The sequence below is a fragment of the Nicotiana sylvestris genome, chromosome 2 (genome assembly GCF_000393655.2).
Source record: "Nicotiana sylvestris chromosome 2, ASM39365v2, whole genome shotgun sequence".
NCBI classification, from domain to species: Eukaryota; Viridiplantae; Streptophyta; class Magnoliopsida; order Solanales; family Solanaceae; genus Nicotiana; species Nicotiana sylvestris.
Genome location: NC_091058.1, coordinates 11,218,977 through 11,240,177, shown reverse-complemented (window position 1 = coordinate 11,240,177; position 21,201 = coordinate 11,218,977). Strand labels below are relative to the sequence as shown.

At 33.0% G+C, this 21,201-nt stretch overlaps 1 protein-coding gene across 1 annotated transcript; it reads left to right on the top strand.

Annotated features, from left to right (window-relative positions):
- Window positions 1-18,443: 18,443 nt before the first annotated feature.
- LOC104210287 (F-box protein At5g39250) lies at window positions 18,444-21,198 on the top strand. The gene is made up of 2 exons (XM_009759149.2): window positions 18,444-18,620; window positions 19,967-21,198. Exon 2 carries the CDS (start codon window positions 20,227-20,229, stop codon window positions 20,977-20,979), a length of 753 nt encoding a protein of 250 aa, XP_009757451.1. The 5' UTR covers window positions 18,444-18,620; window positions 19,967-20,226; the 3' UTR covers window positions 20,980-21,198.
- Window positions 21,199-21,201: the final 3 nt, after the last annotated feature.

The window sequence follows — 21,201 nt, the reverse complement described above, 5'->3', positions numbered from 1 at the left end:
GAAGGCAAGCCTCGTGCTGTCGCCGTCGCTCGCTCGCTCGGCTCGGCTTCGGTTTCGGCTTCGGCTTCGGATTCGGATTCAGATTCGGATTCGGATTCGGATTTGAATTCGGATTTGGTCAAATGATCGATTGATTGATTAATTTTTTGGGCCAATTTTTTGTGTTAATAGTGAATATTAACGTAATATTATCCGTGTTTGTAACGGATGTTTTCCAATTCGTGAATATTAATGAGCAAGTGCTCATTCCACCATGAGTAGTGCTCCAGCCACCATTGCCATATTGATTGTTCCATTAGTAAGCAGCCTGGTGCTCTGTCCACCATGGACAAGTGCTCCACTTCATGAGTGGTGGCGGGTCTCACAACTGACTGTTATAAATATGAACAGCAGCAGTTGGAGAAAAGACACACCGAAACAGAATTGAGAGCTATTGATCTTCTCTTCACCGAAAACTCAACCTTGGCTATAATTTGCATTCCTTCCTCTCAGAATTTCCACTCGACTTCTGAGTTTTCCTCCATTGTTCTGTATTGTTTTAAACTACAAACAAAGCATCTGTAAGTGTGATTTGCTGCCGAACTTTGTATTCGCTGAAACACTGGGGTTTGAAGTACCGCTACACCAGTGTGTAATTCGTTCTATCCAGGGAGGAAATAATCCATAACCTTGGGTACTAGAAGGGGATTAAATTCCTTAAGAAAACACTGTGAATTCAGTGGGCTCGAATTAATTTCTCTTTTATTTATATTTACGTTTATAAGCTAACGTTCTAAGGCTTTGGATTTGGATTTGGATTTGGTCAAATGATCGATTGATTGATTAATTTTTTGGACCAAATTTATTTGTTAATAGTGAATATTAACGTAATATTATCCGTTTTTGTAACGAATGTTTTCCAATCCGTGAATATTAATGAGCAAGTGCTCATTCCACCATGAGTAGTGCTCCAGCCACCATTGCCATATTGATTGCTCCATTAGTAAACAGTCTGGTGCTCTGTCCACCATGGCCAAGTGCTCCACTTCATGAGTGGCGGAGGGTCTCACAACTGACTGTTATAAATATGAACAGCAACAGTTGGAGAAAAGACACACCGAAACAGAATTGAGAGCTATTGATCTTCTCTTCACCGCAAACTCAACGTTGGCTATAATTTGCATTCCTTCTTCTCAGAATTTCCATTCGACTTCTGAGTTTTCCTCTATTGTTCTGCATTGTTTTAAACTACAAACAAAGCATCCGTAAGTGTGATTTGATGCCGAACTTTGTATTCGCTGAAACACTGGGGTTTGAAGTACCGCTACACCAGTGTGTAATTCGTTTTATCCTGGGAGGAAATAATCCATAACCTTGGGTACTAGGAGGGGATTATATTCCTTAAGAAAACACTGTGAATTCAGTGGGCTCGAATTAATTTCTCTTTTATTTATATTTACGTTTATAAGCTAACGTTCTTAGGCTTTGGATTTGGATTTGGATTTGTTCAAATGATCGATTGATTGATTAATTTTTTGGACCAAATTTATTTGTTAATAGTGAATATTAATGTAATATTATCCGTGTTTGTAACGAATGTTTTGCAATCCGTGAATATTAATGAGCAAGTGCTCATTCCACCATGAGTAGTGCTCCAGCCACCATTGCCATATTGATTGCTCCATTAGGAAACAGTCTGGTGCTCTGTCCACCATGGCCAAGTGCTCCACTTCATGAGTGGCGGAGGGTCTCACAACTGACTGTTATAAATATGAACAGCAACAGTTGGAGAAAAGACACACCGAAACAGAATTGAGAGCTATTGATCTTCTCTTCACCGCAAACTCAACGTTGGCTATAATTTGCATTCCTTCCTCTCAGAATTTCCATTCAACTTCTGAGTTTTCCTCTATTGTTCTGCATTGTTTTAAACTACAAACAAAGCATCCGTAAGTGTGATTTGATGCCGAACTTTGTATTCGCTGAAACACTGGGGTTTGAAGTACCGCTACACCAGTGTGTAATTCGTTCTATCCTGGGAGGAAATAATCCATAACCTTGGGTACTAGGAGGGGATTATATTCCTTAAGGAAACACTGTGAATTCAGTGGGCTCGAATTAATTTCTCTTTTATTTATATTTACGTTTATAAGCTAACGTTCTTAGGCTTTGGATTTGGATTTGGATTTGGTCAAATGATCGATTGATTGATTAATTTTTTGGACCAAATTTATTTGTTAATAGAGAATATTAACGTAATATTATCTGTGCTTGTAACGAATGTTTTCCAATCCGTGAATATTAATGAGCAAGTGCTCATTCCACCATGAGTAGTGCTCCAGCCACCATTGCCATATTGATTGCTCCATTAGTAAACAGCCTGGTGCTCTGTCCACCATGGCCAAGTGCTCCACTTCATGAGTGGCGGCGGGTCTCACACCTGACTGCTATAAATATGAGCAGCAACAGTTGGATAAAAGACACACCGAAACAAAATTGAGAGCTATTGATCTTCTCTTCACCGCAAACTCAACGTTGGCTATAATTTGCATTCCTTCCTCTTAGAATTTCCATTCGACTTCAGAGTTTTCCTCCATTATTCTGCATTGTTTTAAACTACAAAGAAAGCATCTGTAAGTGTGATTTGCTGCCGAACTTTGTATTCGCTTAAACACTGGGGTTTGAAGTACCGCTACACCAGTGTGTAATTCGTTCTATCCTGGGAGGAAATAATCCATAACCTTGGGTACTAGGAGGGGATTAAATTCCTTAAGGAAACACTATGAATTCAGTGGGCTCGAATTAATTTCTCTTTTATTTATATTTACGTTTATAAGCTAATGTTCTAAGGCTTTGGATTTGGATTTGGATTTGGTCAAATGATCGATTGATTGATTAATATTTTGGACCAAATTTATTTGTTAATAGTGAATATTAACGTAATATTATCCGTTTTTGTAACGAATGTTTTCCAATCCGTGAATATTAATGAGCAAGTGCTCATTCCACCATGAGTAGTGCTCCAACCACCATTGCCATATTGATTGCTCCATTAGTAAACAGCCTGGTGCTCTGTCCACCATGGCCAAGTGCTCCTCTTCATGAGTGGTGGCGGGTCTCACAACTGACTGCTATAAATATGAACAACAGCAGTTGGAGAAAAGATACACCGAAACAGAATTGAGATCTATTGATCTTCTCTTCACCGAAAACTCAACGTTGGCTATAATTTGCATTCCTTCCTCTCAGAATTTCCATTCGACTTCTGAGTTTTCCTCCATTGTTCTGCATTGTTTTAAACTACAAACAAAGCATCCGTAAGTGTGATTTGCTGCCGAACTTTGTATTCGCTGAAACACTGGGGTTTGAAGTACCGCTAAACCAGTGTGTAATTCGTTCTATCCCGGGAGGAAATAATCCATAACCTTGGGTACTATGAGGGGATTAAATTCCTTAAGGAAACACTGTGAATTCAGTGGGCTAGAATTAATTTCTGTTTTATTTATATTTACGTTTATAAACTAACGTTCTAAGGCTTTGGATTTGGATTTGGATTTGGTCAAATGATCGATTGATTGATTAATTTTTTGGACCAAATTTATTTGTTAATAGTGAATATTAACGTAATATTATCCGTGTTTGTAACGGATATTTTCCAATCCGTGAATATTAATGAGCAAGTGCTCATTCCACCATGAGTAGTGCTCCAGCCACCATTGCTATATTGATTGCTCCATTAGTAAACAGCTTGGTGCTCTGTCCATCATGGACAAGTGCTCCACTTCATGAGTGGCGGTGGGTCTCACAACTGACTGCTATAAATATGAACAGCAGCAGTTGGAGAAAAGACACATCAAAACAGAATTGAGAGTTATTGATCTTCTTTTCACCGAAAACTCAACGTTGGCTATAATTTGCATTCCTTCCTCTCAGAATTTCCATTCAACTTCTGAGTTTTCCTCCATTGTTCTGCATTGTCTTAAACTACAAACAAAGCATCCGTAAGTGTGATTTGCTGTCGAACTTTGTATTCGCTAAAACACTGGGGTTTGAAGTACCGCTACACCAGTGTGTAATTTGTTCTATCCTGGGAGGAAATAATCCATAACCTTGGGTACTAGGAGGGGATTAAATTCCTTAAGGAAACACTGTGAATTCAGTGGGCTCGAATTAATTTCTATTTTATTTATATACGTTTATAAGCTAACGTTCTAATTTCCAGAATCATTATTTACAAATACATGCATAATAATAACAACAACTGCTTAATTATGATTATAATATTAACGTACATTAATGTTCTTATTTGATTCCCTTGCTATTTACCTAAACTTTCTTCCATTAAAATTGGAAAATGATATACAGTATCATATATTATGGTCCTTGTGTATGACCTAAATTTAGATCTAGATTTTTACACAATTAGATTTATAGTAAAACGGTTAATCTATGTCAATATTAATATCCAAATGATAGATTTAGTGTATTTATGAAAAATATCGCACGTGTGCTGTTGGATAACAATATCTTGGAGCAATAATGGAGTAATAAATAATTCAAGAATATGAAAGAAAGCAATAAATGACAATAAATGGCATTTAAATAAATAAAGGAACAAGGACGTTCACCCGACAAGAGTGAGATTTCCCCATAATTCTTCTTACTATGATGGATAATGATAAGTCAGAGGCGGATCTAGAATTTGAAGGTGGCGGATGCCACCATAAATTTTTTTAATGTAGACTTTGTAATAATTAATATAGAGCTTGTTCGGAACACTTGTTCGGTTCATTTTTTTTTTTGGGTTTATTCGGGTAATTTAATAGGCATTTTTTATTTGCAAATATGAAGATTACATCTCTATATCCTACCCTACTTGTGAGATTTCACTAGATATTTTGTTGTTATATGAAAATTATATCTCAGGCATCAAGAAGAAAATGTAATTAGCATTTTTAAAAAGGAATCACACCTTTACTATTAATAATACAAGTACAATTAATATTTTCACTTGGGAACTACATCTTTTTGTATGCTAAAAATAAATTTGCACAAGTAAAATATAATAACATCTTCAAAAGGGAATTTTACCAATCAGAATAAGAAAAATAATATATATATATATATATATATATATATATATATATATATATCGCCAATAGATGCAGAATTAGATAAACGACAAGATCCAAAAAAATTAAAATAATAAATCTCATATTTTTCTAGGCAATACTTGGAACATATTCACCATAATTTAGTAGTAAAGAAATTTAAGTTGTATTTAACAATTATAAAATATCATATTTTTTATGTTATAATTAAAAAAAATATAAAAATTAAATTTGATTTGAATCCAAAATACCTATCAAGACCCAAGTTTTTGATTTTGAAAGGAAAAACTTAAATGTTTTGAGATTAAGAGAAATACTTATTTTATGAAATTTTAAGTATTGGAGGCTCTTTTTTGAGTGTTTTTGTTAAAGATCACACATAAATAACAGAATACAGGGAAAAATTATAAAATATAATGAACGAAAAATAGGAATTAGGAGGTAGCCAAAAAGAAAAATGACTACGACAAAGTAAATAAAAAGCACAACGAAAAGGGAAAGTCAGATAAGGTTCAACATAAATTCGAAGTTGAATTTTACACACGAGAAATTAAAGCTTTCAAAAAGGCCTACCAGCCATGGCACCTTTGTTTAGTCTGCAATTGGAGATGGCATGATCAAATATTTAACCTAATTTAAAAAAATTCTACATAAATATATAATAATTTTACCAACATAGCGGGTGTCATACCACCCCACCTTAAAGGGTGGATCCGCCACTGTGATAAGCCTTTGAATAATTCGATTCTTCTTGGATCGGAGAAGAAAAGATAGATAAAGATGTGAAATGCAAACTTTGTACGAATATGATAAAGAAAGAATCTTTAGAGAATGTCAATATTGTTCTTTACAAAAAATGTTCAATCTTATTTCTATAACTACATCTCTTCTTATTTATAAGGGAACATGAACCACAAAACCTTAGATAGTATAACATGAATGAATATTCTCTAGGGAATATAAATCTTGGAACTAGCCGTTACTGCAAGCCGAGGAGGGGTGCTCGTCCTTGTCTTTTATCGGACCACCTCGACCTGTTATCTTCTCGTGGATCGACCTTTCGAAATCAAGTTATCGTGTCCTATGGACGACACGTGGCAGCCTCCAAAGGCTTTACTTCCGTTGACCTAGTCAACATATGACATGAAGTAATTTTTCGCCCATACACCTTGATCAACAATGAAACTGTATAAGTAGTTTAAAAGTTCAATATCTTTGGCCTATGGCCATTTTTCCACCTGACCTTTTTTCTTGATTTTCATCTGCCAAACAAAATTATATCCTCCGAAACACCTTCAGTAACCTAGTAGCATATCGTCTTTGTGAGAAAAAATTCAAAAAGAACCAATGCAACTAGTCACTTGTCCAATGGGTTCCTCTTCTTGCTTAAGGACATTAAATCGTGTTCAAGATTTTGAATTCTGAAGCTAGTGGATTCATATTTCTTAATTCCTTGAGAATTCTGCAGGGGTGCATTAATTATTTTTCATATAGTTCGTAAAATAGTACTAGCAAAAACTTACTTTGGTGCAGCAGTTAAAATAATAAAACTGAAATTTAAACTGATGAAACTATATATAATCTTTGAAATTTGTATCTTTTAACTACTAGACAATTAAATTACCTATAGAACAATGATATTAATGCACGTTGGCATTGTCAGAATTTGGAAAAGAAGTGTAAAAGTTTATGAATCGTTAGGAAAGAATAATATGGGGTAAGAACGTACGATAGCAATAGATCAATGTTCATGTCCCCGGCTGCCGAATGAATTTCAGTTTTGTATCTTTTGACATAGCAGTGAGCGCGTATCTCTTGAAAGTTACACAACTTCAGAGTAACAATAGCTACATGTGATCAGTGGCGGTGCCACCTTAGGTTAAGGGGTGTCAATTACACTCTTTCGTCGGAAAATTATGTATGTAATCGGATCAAAATTTTATTTTGTATATATATATATCACTACATGTTGATAAAGACAGCTTGGTGAAACATAATGGGTAATTCTCCCGGCTAGTTACTATCTACTAATCTGTAGCAGATGTAACCAGATTGAATACATCAACATCAATCGCAGCAGCAATATGTATGATTCACCATGTGTTTCAGTAGTGTGCTTTATTCCTTTTGTTTTGTGGTCGGCAGTACAAGCTTCTCTCGGATAAATTTGGTATGATGAAAATATTAAATACTACTTTTTCAGTAATTTGGTTATAACCTTCACTCCTTCAGGTATAAGTAAAATGTTTTGTCTAGTGAAAAATATTCTGCATGAAATGGGAGAAGATAACTCCTCATTTTCCGTTATAAATATCTCTACTCCTTTATATATAGTGCATATCACTTTTAATATTTTGACATTAACCTTTAATACGAAAAAATATTACTATTAAACCACTATCTTCATACATTGTCCTGCACCTTGTATGATGAATTGATCATTATATATCACCAAATTTTATATCTAACCTAATTTTGAAATATGAATCATAAAATGATTTTTTAAAGGAAAATAACGGCGTAATATATGAATAGTCACTCAATATCTATTTTATTGTATCAGAATTGTAAACTATTTTTATATTACTTAACTTTACCTAAGAATCAAAAAAATCACTAATTAATTTTTTGTAATTGAAAAGTCACTCAATTTTCTTGAAGTAACAAAGAGAATGTTTCATTTGTTTCCTCCTAGTAACTTTTTTGATATTTAGACAAAACCAGTGGCATTGTTGTTAAAAAAATAATTTAATTACTTTCATGATACTTTGATAAGTTAAATGACTTTTTTATTATAGAAATAACCTTCATCTAATAAAATGAAATTATGCCCATCCACAAAATTAACTCAAAAATTAACTACAATGGTTCCTGCATATTTCTTCTTCTTTTCCATTATTTTCCTTTTGTCGTTTTGTCCTTTTTTTCCAATTTTTGTTCTTCATTTTTCCCATCCCTTTTTCATGTTGCTGCTTACGTCGCGCACCGTATGAAGATATTGAGCCCATACTAACGCATTTCCCCCATAGTTTCCTTTAAATCATCATTGCCAAGTGCCAATGTCTATAAACCATAATAGATGTAGTCAGAGTTAAATTCAAGATTTAAATTTAATGAGTTTAATTTTTATGGTTTTCATCATTAAATTCATTGTACTATAAAAATTATGGTTCAAATTTAATATATATTAAAATTAAATTTCTACATATATATTTATACTTCGTATCAAAACTTATGGATTCACCGGCCCTTGGATGTATAGTAAGTTGCAGCTTCTTCGAGCTATACATAAGCCTACACGCTTGCGAAAAACTATTGTGCATGGTTTGAGTTGAGAGTGAGCTAAGCAAGAATCTAAACAACTACTCCCTCGGTCCACTTTTAGTTGGCACATTTTGACTTTTTACGCCTCTTAAAAAAAAAAAAATGAAGTGTATAATTTACCATGATACTCATACTAATTGATACATATTTTATTGAATTTGAGAAAATGATTTGAAAAGATTAATAAATATTGTGGGTATAACAGGAAAAAAAATTATTTTTCTTGATATGCGTAAAGTGACAAGTAAAAATTAAAATCTATTTTTAGTATACATGTCAAGTAAAAGTAAACAAAGGGAGTAGTATATTACTATAAATTACATCATTCAGTCTCACTTCAAATATTGAGTTTCCAGAACTTTAATGATAACATAAAATTTCAGATTATTTAGGACATCTTTTTTGCGGAAAACCAAAAAGTAAAAGGTAAAAAGAATAAGAAGTTTACCCTACACAGCATCCCAACAAAGGCCACAACAAAAATTAACCCGTTGTTATTTTTTAGGAATTTTAGCCTATATATTGCGTGTAATCAAAGTATAATTATTATATATACTAGTGTATAGTTTTGGTGTGTATCTTTTATTCACTGAATTTACAATTATTTTGCACTTATTATGTACTTGTCATACACTAAGTATCAGTGGCGGAGCCACACTACTAGAAATCCGGTAAATACCAACTAAAAAGACCGACCAACTTTGATCGGTTATGGCCAATTTTCGACCAAAATGTCACCAAATACGCTTGGACGATATTTTGATGGTCGTTTTAATATACTGATCAAAGTTGGTCGGAAATTACCGACCAACTTTGGTCGGTCAATTAAATTCAAAAAAAAAATATTGCAAAAAAAATCGATCAAAGTTGGTCAGTATTTTAATTATGTAATCAAAAGATTCACCATCTGGGAATTGAACCGGGGTGTATACTGTGACAGAATACTATTCTACCACTAGACCATTGGTGCATTTTGTTTTACGATTATCTTATTTTTATTTATACTCTTTAATTATATATTTGCACGAAAATAACCGACCAAAGTTGGTCGATTTTATTAAAAAATAAAATTACCGACCAAAGTTGGTCGGTTTTTTAAAATGACCGGCCGAATTTACCGACCAAAGTTGGTCGTTTTATTAAAAAATAAAATTACCGACCAAAGTTGGTCGGTTTTTTAAAATGACCGGCCGAATTTACCGACCAAAGTTGGTCGGTTTTTTTAATATTAATTTTTATTTATTTTAATTGCAAAACTGACCAAAGTTGGTCGATTTCTTGAAAAATAAATTTCGCGGGACTCAAAAATAGTTTCCTGCATTTTTGCGCCAAAGAAAACCGACCAAAGTTGGTCGGTTTCGTAAAAAAAAAATTAAAAATTAAAATATTTTGAAAAATCGACCAACTTTGGTCGGTTTTTGGCCGATTTTTTGACCGACCAAAGTTGGTCGATTTTTCTTGGTCGGTTTTTGCCGAATTTCTAGTAGTGCCACCTTAACACAAATACACTGTGTAGGTAGGTAAAAAAATAAATCATATGTATATATACTATGTATTGACTCCCCTTTAATTTCCTGGTATGTTTACTTTTATATATTTCGATACCCCTTAACGAAAATTCTCGCTCTGCCACTACTAAGTATACAACTGGCGGGAGTATTTTTATAGCCGCCTGATAGATGGGCGAAATGTACAAACAACTATTCTTAAGGTTGCTATTTAGGAATTAATCAGTACTCATTGTATCCTGAAATTTTGAACTAAAATCTTAATTCAGGACAATTCAAGTCATTTGTTTACCAAAAAATTAAACTAAAAAAACTAAAATTGAATATTCATCGGCTAATTCCTAAATATCAACTCTTTAGAGTGGCTATCTGATATCATTTTTGGTGGAAACTGCATAAGTCAAGTATATTGTTAAAATAGCACGGTCTGGCCAGTTTTCGGACTGGTTATTCAAAAATAGCCAGCGTTCGCCAAGTCATTGAAAAATAGCCACTATTTTGCTGCAACAGAGACCGGTCCAGCATAGTATACTGGAGTTCGGTGCACCTGTGTATGAACTTCCAGCATATTATGTTGAACCGGTATACTTTGCTGGCTCCAGTATAATATACTAGAGACTGGAGCACCGGTGCTCCAAACTTCAGTATATTATGTTGGACCGGTATATTATACTGGAACTCCAGTATATTATGCTGGAGTATTTTTCCGGATTTTGAATAGTGATTTTGTTCAGATTTATCTTTACATGAAAAGTGGCTAAATTTGATTACTTTTGAAATTGTGGCTATTTTTGAATGACCACTTGTAAATCTGGCTATTTTTTAAAATTTGTCCCAAGTATATTGGGTGAACTTGCCAAACACGTGGGCCGACGATAAAATAGTATAGTGCATAACGGGGAGAAATTAAAAAATAGCCAGATTTACAACTGGTCATTCAAAAATAGCTCAGTTTTAAAAGTAATCGAAATTTAGCCACTTTTCATGTAAAGATAAATCTGAGTTAAAACACTGTTCAAAACCCGGACAATACGTCAGTATATTATGCTGGAGTTCCAGCATAAGTATACTTGAACTCCAGCATATTATAGTGGAATTCCAGGATAAGTATGCAATTCCAGGATAAGTATGTTGGAACTCCAGCATAATATAATGGAGTTCCAACATAAGTACACTAGAACTCCAACATAATATACTAGAGTTTGGAGCACCAGTGCTCCAGTCTCCAGTATATTATACTGGAGCCAGCAATGTATACCGGTCCAGCATAATATGTTGGAGTTAATACACAGGTGCACCGAACTCCAGTATATTATGCTGGACCGATCTCTATTGCAGCAAAATAGTGGCTATTTTTCATTGACTTGGTAAACGCTGCTATTTTTGAATGACCAGTCCAAAAACTGGCTATACCGTGCTATTTTTATTGCATAATGCCAAGAGCCTTCTAATTCTTGGTCCGTAACAAATTCTGTACTTCATGTGTAGAAATAACACCACGCAGTCCCTCGATCTAAATGGCCGCTATTTAGGAATTAGCCAGTATATCTTAATTTTTATTTTTTTATTTTAATTTTTATGGACAAAAGTGTTGTGAATTGTTCTAAAGTTAAAAAATTTAGTTTAAATTAAAGGTTCAGGGCAAAATAAGTATTGGTTAATTTCTAAATAGCATCTTTAAAAATGGCTATCTGTGCACTTGCCCCACTTCACCTCCAGCATTTTCCATGAGCGCAATGCTACTTTGAGATTGAGTACTATTTTGAGTTCTGGCGTACGAAAAATTTACAAAAAAAATGTAACGAATATAAACAAGCACAAAAAAAAAAACGTTTGCTAATAAGAAGAATTAATAGAAGAAAAAGTTGAATACTCTTTTTGCTTTCAGAAAGGATAAAAATAGTGAGGAGTTGCAAATCATAGTTTGGGGTGTACATAGGTCGGATTGGTTCGGATTTTACAATGACCAAATCAAACCAATTGTATCGGATTATTAAATCTAACCAAACCAAATCAATAAAACTCGGGTTTTTCAATCTCGGGGTTTTTCGGGGTTTCGGGTTATTCGGATTTTTTCGGCTTTTTTCTGGTAAAATCTTCGTAGAACAAAATATATAACTTGTGCTCAAAATATTTTTTTAATCCTAGTAAGATACAACTATATAAAGTATTTTCCAAAAAAATAATACAAAATATGAGATGTGTCATGGCATTATCCTAAAATATTCAATAATAAAGACAATAAAATTATGTAATATAAATATTGCTAATTAAAAAATCATAATAAAAATAAACATAATCTAAAAGTACTAAGTCATGTTAAAATAAATAGACTAATAAGGGAGTATTAATTACATGACTAAACGCTAAAATATATATATATAAAAGTAGGTTATGCATTTTTATCTAAATTTTTGCAAAACAAAAAATAGATATTCAATACATTCCCGTTCGTAGTATTGAATTGAATGTCTTTTGTTAGCATTAGTATTGATTTGATTTTGGTTTGGGTTTTTCTTAGCATTATTTAATTTACTAATATTAATGGCTATAAAACTGATTGGAACACTCAAAAGTTCTAAGTTCAACCTTGAAATAATACCTTAAAAGATAAAATTATGAAATTTTTTAAGAAATATTTATAAAATACATCACAAAAAATATATTTATATATTAAATATATCTAAAATTTATACATATGTAATGTCGGGTTGGTTTGGTTTCGGTTTGACTTTCTTTAGTTAAAAAACCAAACCAATTATGGTCGGGTTTTTTTTCCAACACCAAACCATAGTCGGATTTTTTTTCTCGATTTGACTCGAATTATCGGGTTGGTACGATTTGTCGGTTTCTTTTGTACACCTCTAATCATAGTATTATCTTTGTCTTTCTTCTTTCTCGCCCCACCCCAACCCATACTATTATTTGTAGTAATACTACTTTAATTGATAATCAAGAACATATCCTATACTAACATTATGAACCTTTAATTTAAGGGGAATGACACAATTACCCACAAAAATAAAATTATTTATCCTTATCTATCCATTTATTTTTCTACCCATAAACTAATTACATTTTCTAACCATAGTAGTTTTTATGGGGAATTTTTTCTTTATTCTCCAATTCTTTTTTATTTCTATGCTTCTTCTCTTTTTTTTTCTTTTCTCGTTTTCTTCTTATTTTTTTCTTTTTTCCTTTTCTAATTTCATTTAACTTTTTTTATATTTTTTTCTCTTCATAATCTAATTTCATTTACTGTTTTCACTATTTTTTATTATTTTTTTATACTATTACTAAAGAAAAATCAAATTGTGTACCAATTAAATGTAACTAATACAACCAAAAAATATTAACTAATATATGATACTAGTATAGTATATAGCTATACCAACAGGGTATACAATTGTACGCAAAGAGTTGAAAAAAAAATTTAATTCAATTATTAAACTAAAATAATATCAGTTGTCAATAAAAATTTCAAAATATTCTAAAAGGATTTAATTGTAAGAGTATACCGTTACATTATATAGCATACTATAATTTATTTATTTTTGCATTTTTAATTTACCCCTCACGCTGGGTAAAAACTTAAAGCAAATTAAAAGGGAAAAGACAAGTGAATTTACGGGTAATAAGTATATTATTATAGTATATTGTATACTATTATAGCATAATGTTACATTATATTGCATATTATTACAGTATACTATAACAATATATTTTATACTATAATAGTATACTGTTGCAGTATAACTATATACTCCTATAGTATATTTTATATTGTAGCGGTATACTGTTAGGTAACTATGTTCTTCTTCGATTATTATAATATACCGTTGCAGTATATTGTAAACTACAATAGTATACTATTGCATTATAGCTATATACTCCTACAACATATTGTATACCGTAGCGGTATATTATTCGGTAGCTGTGTTCTTCGATTTTCAGGGGAAAATTTTGATCTCAATCACCTCAAATCACCTCCAAATGTTATTAAATTTCAGTATGACCTTCCAGAAGGTACTATAAGCAAGATTTAACAGCACCCACTCTAAATCAAACAAGAAATCTTCAAAAATAAAATTGAGCTTCAAGCCCAACAATGATGGATATTCAAATACACATAAAAATTTATATTCGGGAAACCAGAAAAACTCAAACTTTCTCTTTTAGCTAAGGATTCTTTCACCCCTCTCTCCATTTCCTGCTCACAGCGCTCATCCTACAAATAAGTAGCCAAGAAATGACAAAATAAACGCAACACGAAACAAAAACAAAAGGGTAGATTCAGAAGAAAACGTAGAGGAAAAAGAATTAAGTAAATTAACTGAGCCAAATCCTTGAAACAAGTAAGCAGAGCAAAAATATGAGCCAAGAGGTCAAAGGGCAGTCTATCAATTGGCATTTCTTGATCATCTACTTCTTCAACCTCCTTTCGCTTCATGGAAACAAATTAAAAGAAAAATGCAGAAATAACAAAGGGTTTCAAAATTCAACACACACACACAGAAAAATTCAAGAAGAAGAAAGAAGGAGTCGAAGTTATGTAAGTTGTGAAACAGAAAAATAATAAAAATCTAATAAGTAAGAGAGATAAAGAAGAAGATAAAAATAAAGTGTGATCAACTTTTCGTCATGTCATTCACACTTTGAATCAAATGCGAATGCAAATAGCTGTGGGCCGGGTAAATAGTCTTGATTGCATAGATAGAAAAAGTAAATAGTTTAGGTTTGGATATTTAAGGGTAAATAGTCTTGATTGCATAGGTAGAAAAATAAATAGTTTAGGTTTGGATATTTAAGGGTAAATAGTTTGGGCTTAATGGGTATAAATTGAGATTTTCAGTTTTCGATTGTCTCCTATATTTAAACTTAACCCAAAAAAAATATTAAGTGTTATAAATAGAATTCTATTTAAGGTGAATGTCTATATTTAGAGAGATTCTAGGATTTATTGCTTGGTGGCTAAGCCAATCTCTCCCTATAAATAGAGGGTTCTATTCCATTGTAATTCATCACATATCAATAAGAATTCTCTCTCTACTTTGCTCTGCAATACTCTTCTTCTTCTTTTATTATTTCATAACACTTTATCAGCACGAGACTCTAACCAATTGAGTAGAAGCTTTGGATTGAGCATAATGATTGTCAATTATTCTATGAACTTCCTTCATGATTAAATTCTGGATTTAAGGTAAGTATTTTACTTTTATCTTTCAAATTCTTGACATTCTATAATTTGATTTTAAATATAAGCAAAGACGATAAATTTTGATTGCAACTCTAATGGAGTTTGAAAGATATTATAACCACCCAAAGTGGTAAAATTTTTATGCCTTGCCATGATCAAATTCATGTATGATTGTGGGCAAAGAATTGAAAACCTGTCCCATTGAATTTGTTCCATTCTCATTCCCTTTAGAGAATGTGATAGCAGTATATGATAAGTCTGAAAGAAGATAATATTATTACTATGAATGTATCAATGGATGTGGACGTGGCAATAGACGAAATTATAATCGTCATCATTGTGGTAATGAGAACAATAAGGATTCTCAAAATAATCATTCACTTTGTGAAAGTAATATTTGTCATCAATTTGACATGAGATTTTATAAAGCACATATAGATGATTATGGTCCATTCATGATGTGAATATAACAACATCTAATTTATGAATACATATTCATTCTTGGAAGAATATGAACGTGCTAGTGGTAGTGAATATAACGCAGTCACCTCTAGAAGAAGGTTTGAGATGATATAAGAAAATAACATCATTATTATGGCATGAATGGTCATTGGTCACGTACCTATTGCGCACCAAAATATTTTGGTAATGCGATTATTAAAGAATAACATTAATGCAAGAAACATATCTTGTATATAATTTTGACCATAACCATAATGGTATAACTTTCTCTTTAAAAGAGATATTCACCATATTGATGTTGATGAATATGTGGTAGTACAAAATTAATTGAGAACTCTGCAAGAGCCAATTATACTATTTTGGAGAAACACAATTGATTACCAATAAGGTATTGTGTTGTAGTAAGTCTCAAAGAAACTTATTCAGTTTCCAAAGTACACGCGAAAGCAGTTGATTATATTGAGACTATAAATAAAGGAAAGATTTAATATCTTCTTTTACTACAACTTGTAGCAGGGTAATATGTATGTGAAAAGTTACCCGCTTTATTCTTCAGTTTGTACTACACAAATAAAAGAATGCCACAATAAAGTAGAACTTTATTGATATAAAACTCATATCATAATAAACTTGGAGTTTATTGATATCCAGTTGGCATAGCTGGTTTAGTCATATCAATTTAAGTATGATGTGCAAAAATAAAAGAGAATTCAAATGAGTAAACATTAAAGAACTAGAAAGCTCTTTACGGATTCTCCTAGGTTGCTTGTTCTCATTAATTAGTAGACCAACTAAAATTGGGATTGAATCCCATAAACGCTAGAAATATCAAAAGTGAATATGGGCTCATTCACTTGCCATGTATACCACATAAGATGCATCTATGAGATGGTTACATGTGCGATTATTATTAACCCGCAATATGATGTTTTGCGAGGTAACTTGCTCAATAATTTAATTTCGAGCATAATTTCCAGATTTTCTACTCAAGAAAGTTTTTCTTGATAAGTTGGTTTACATCACAGTTGGTTTAGCAAAATAATTTATTGAGTGCATCCACTTAATAGCTAAACTATTGCTTATGAGAATAAAGTTACCTATATCAGTTTGTATATTATATTCTCCCCTCACAAGTGGTTTAGGGTCAGGAACCAAATAATTTCATCTTGTTATTATTGATGTGCGGTGTATATATTGATTAAGACCATAACGCACAAAGATGGGTTCCCAAAATTGAGGAAGCAAGTTAGTTTTTCTAACATGAGGGGAGACATGATAAACAGTTGAGAAAAAGTTACGTGGAATGAATTATCATTTGTATATCTAGATCTTCAAATACGATAATATGAACTTGAAGTTCATAAAAAGATAATTCATCTGCAATAAACGCATTTGCTGACCCAAAGAAAGTAACTATAATCTCATTGCAAATGCTCCTATTAAGTCATAGAAGGACAAAGTCTATGGTACGCTTAAACCATATAGACAAATCAGTTTCAAATAAACTTCTTGATAAAGAAGATGAGCAAATGATCAAAATGATCATAATAAAGGAGGCAAGTGATCTAAAAGATCACATGACATAACACTTCATAAAATCTCATGAAGATTCAGGTACCTGAATATATGAATGAAGAGATCTCTATGTTATGTCTTTATGAAAAATTATTGGAATCGATATAAAATGTTCGTCGACGACATCTATCATAGCGCTAAGTATAGATGGAGATCTTAAGGCTGTCGAGACATACAAAAATATTGGCCAAATAGGCGATACACAATTCAAATAGAATTGATTTAATATGAAAGACATGTAGTTTTGGACATGTAGTTCAAATACTTGAAAGTATAAAGTCAATGGTATGTGCAATCAGTTTTCGATATCTTATATGTCTAGCATGACATAAAAACTTGATATGCATCTAAAGTCTATTATATGGATTATATGACTTAACTTATATGACAATCCATGAAGGATTTAAGTCGCTTAAAGCATATACAATTCTTGGTCTTGAAGTACCACATCCTAAGTGAAATTTGTGCACAAATGTATCTTGTTATAACTATAAGCATGATAATATGATAGCAAGAGTTTTCACCTCTATGTGAAGATATTGAACTGACGATTCCAACAAGATCATATGAAAACAATACATCTATTAAGAATGATGATTTCAAGGTTCAGCATATTCATTCAAGTTAATATGACTAATTTATTTATCAAATCTCTACCAAAGATCCTTTGAAAATGTTGCACAAGATTGGAATGCAAATGCTTAAAAATGCGAATTGATGCTCTCATCAGGGGGAGTTAATGCGCGTTGCACTCTTTTTCCCTTACAAGGTTTTGTCCCATTGGGTTTTCCTTGCAAGGTTTTTAACGAGGCAACCAAAAAGTGTATTGTTAAATATGTGTACTCTTTTTCCTTTTCTACAATTTTTTTTCATTGGGTTTTATTTAGTTAAGGTTTTAACGAGGCACATTATCTGTTGAATAGACATTCAAGGGGGAGTGTTATAAATAGAATTCTATTTAAGGTGAATGTCTATATTTAGAGAGATTCTAGGGTTTATTACTTGGTGGTTAAGCCAATCTCTTCCTATAAATAGAGGGTTCTATTTTATTGTAATTCATCTCATATCAATAAGAATTCTCTCTCAACTTTTACCAGTAATTACTACTGTATTGCTTAAAAGTGGGACGCAACGAAACGCCGTCGTTGAAGGTCGGTCTTGGCCAAGTAGAGAAGAAGCTGGATATGATCCTATACATCTGCAGCATACTGTATTAGAATGTTGCATAATCCAGCACAGTTAGATTGCTACAATCTGGTAAAATAGGACCACAGAGCCTATCCAAACGGTACACAGTTGTTTTTCTTGACGACACATCCAAACAAATCTCTTAGCAGTCTGTTTCTCTCTCCTCTCTCTATTTCTCTCTCTATTAAAATCAAAGTTTGCTAAGTCATTTTGTTCTTTGACGATAACCGTTGAGTGTATTCCGAGACTCTCTCCTTAATCTGCTTTGTTTGAAAGGTAATTTTAGCTTCTCAATTTAAATTGTTTGATTTAGCTCTTCCTTCATTTCTCATGATCATTATCTCATTTATTATAGATCAGAAAAAGCAAATATTTTTAATTTAGGGCTATATTCGATTCAGATAGAGCCGAATAAATACTACTATAGGATTCATACAACGGACTGAGGATTTTGGAATTGAGGCATACTAGTTATTGTTCTTGTCGTATTCTTTAATTTAGGGTTTCTGCTTTTCTATTTTCTATTTTTTTCTTCATTGGTTTTGTTTTTCCTCTTTTTATCCAGAAATTACACTTGTTTGTTTGTTCCAGCATTAAAAATTCGATAAATTGAACATTTTGGGCTGGGTTGTTGGAGTTACTTTGTTTTACTCGTTTCTGGATTCGAATGCTTTGTCCTTTTCCTTTTACCGCTTGCTAGGGCGTTGCTTTTTTGGGTAATTTCTTAAAATCTGTTTTCTACAGAAAGGCGCATCCTTTTCTATTCAAGTATTTTCTGGGGTGTTGATCTGTGTCACTGAGCGCTGATGACCAGTGCTGGAGCTAAGTCTGTTGAAAAATTACACTGTACAAATAGGGTAAAAACAAAGTTTTGTTATATATGTGTGTGTGTGTGTGTGAGAGAGAGAGAGAGAGAGAGAATTGTTGAATCCCTTGATAGTTTGGTCTATCACTCACTGTGCAAGTTTACATTTTTTGTACCTCGTGCTCTGCCACTGGCGGATAGTAATCTCTAAGCAGCATCTTGTCTCCTTGTTGTTTCCATAAAGCTGACAGCTAGTTGGATTTAGACAAAACCTTACTGTTTTTTGTTTAAAACTTGTACAGGCTGGTTTATGATCTTTATATGACTTCATGTTTTTATACAGATCAATAAGCAAACTGCGAAAGCTGTAGCTTGTACATGTCTTTGTCCCTCCTTCCATCTAACCGAGAGCATATTTATCCTTGCCTCTAGTCTCTTTTATTTCCAAGCATATCTCGTAAGGAAATATAATTGCGAGTTTTGGGTATTTTTTCCTATTTACTCATTCAAAATATTTATTTAGTGGGAAATAAACTCATTCGAAATAGTTTGAGATGTTTGGTCATTGTAAAATGGGACCCCAGTAATCCTAAAGTGTTTGAGATGTTTGTGTATAGTAGTGACCTCATCTGTTCTGATTCCAAACATTTCTTTATAGCTTTATCCATACTTTTTATCTTCTCTTTATTCATGATATCGAGTCATCTAAGCATGATTTAGTCTAAATATATACATAGATATTAGGGTACATTCATATATTTAATCTTGATTGTTGCATAAGGAAGCCCGTTTCTTTAACTCAAAATTCTGCATGCAGATAACTCCATGCTTCTGCAAGTCATTACCTAGGTGAAGGATTATCCGTTCTCTGAAATGCAGTTTGCTTGCATCAACTGGGATAGCATCAACTGGGATACCTGAGAGCCAATTCCTTGGATTACCAAAAAGCTCATAAAGAGCAAAAAGCAGATTTTCTTCCCTGCTGGTTTTCTTGTTGTGTACACCTTTGTATTAAACGGTATAAAGACCTAAAGAGCAGAGTTTCTCTGCCTAGCTGGTTTTATCGTTGCTCACAAAATGGCATGTGAAGAAATTCTGAAGGCTGTTTTCCCGTTTCTGGAGGGCACTGACCTGGCTACATGTATGATAGTGTGCAAACAGTGGCGAGATATTGCACGAGATGATTACTTCTGGAAATGTCTTTGTTCTAAAAAATGGCCATCAATTTGCAAACGGTCATCTCCTCCTACTGTAACCTACTATAAACTGTTTCAAAACTTTCATAAACGGCAATACCGCAGGGCTGTTCTCCCTCCGAGACTTTCCTTCAATGACTTGGAGTTCTACATTGACATTTGGACTGAAGAGAAAATAATATTTTCAGATGTGGTACCAGGGCCTGTTCTTCAGAAGGGAATTTGGATCCCGCCTCCTGGAATCTGCGATGTGCTTAGGTTCCACTTGGAAGGGCCTGAATACAAGATGACGCTACCTGTGGAACCAAGATTTACGATTCCTTTGTGCCAGACGGTCAGTGTCTCTGTGCTTGTTGGACGCAAAGATACCAATAAAGTTGCATGCATTATAAAGAAATCCCTTTTTGATTATATTGATCGAACAGCATATCGGGCTTTAGCTTTTGATTATCTTGACTTCTCCTCTCCTATTTGCTTGTTTGTATCGGGTGTTCGGGCATGGATATCTTTGCTTTTCATGGACCATAATAATGAGGGGGCACTAGATGTTTTTGGGATAGAGATGGATTTCTGTGATGCTGCCAATTCTGAAGATGAGGTCCTGTGGCTTCTGGACATGTTGGACTGGAAGTAAGCTCAGTGGCCTTTAGATCTATATCAGGTGGTCAGTCAAGTAGTTGAAGTATGTCCACTTTGGCTAAAACTTGTACATAGTTATGCTGCTAGAGTGGACTACCATTTAAGTTGTGCACAATGCCAAGTCCAATTTAAAGTTATTTTTTTCTGGAAGTACAGTTTATAGTTTTATCGCTGGAAGAACTCCGAATAAGATACTCTAGTATCATCTCATGTATTG

What these genes read in the sequence shown, in the direction of transcription:
- LOC104210287 (XM_009759149.2), top strand. Translation starts at nt 20,227, where the DNA reads ATGGCATGTGAAGAAATTCTGAAGGCTGTTTTCCCGTTTCTGGAGGGC.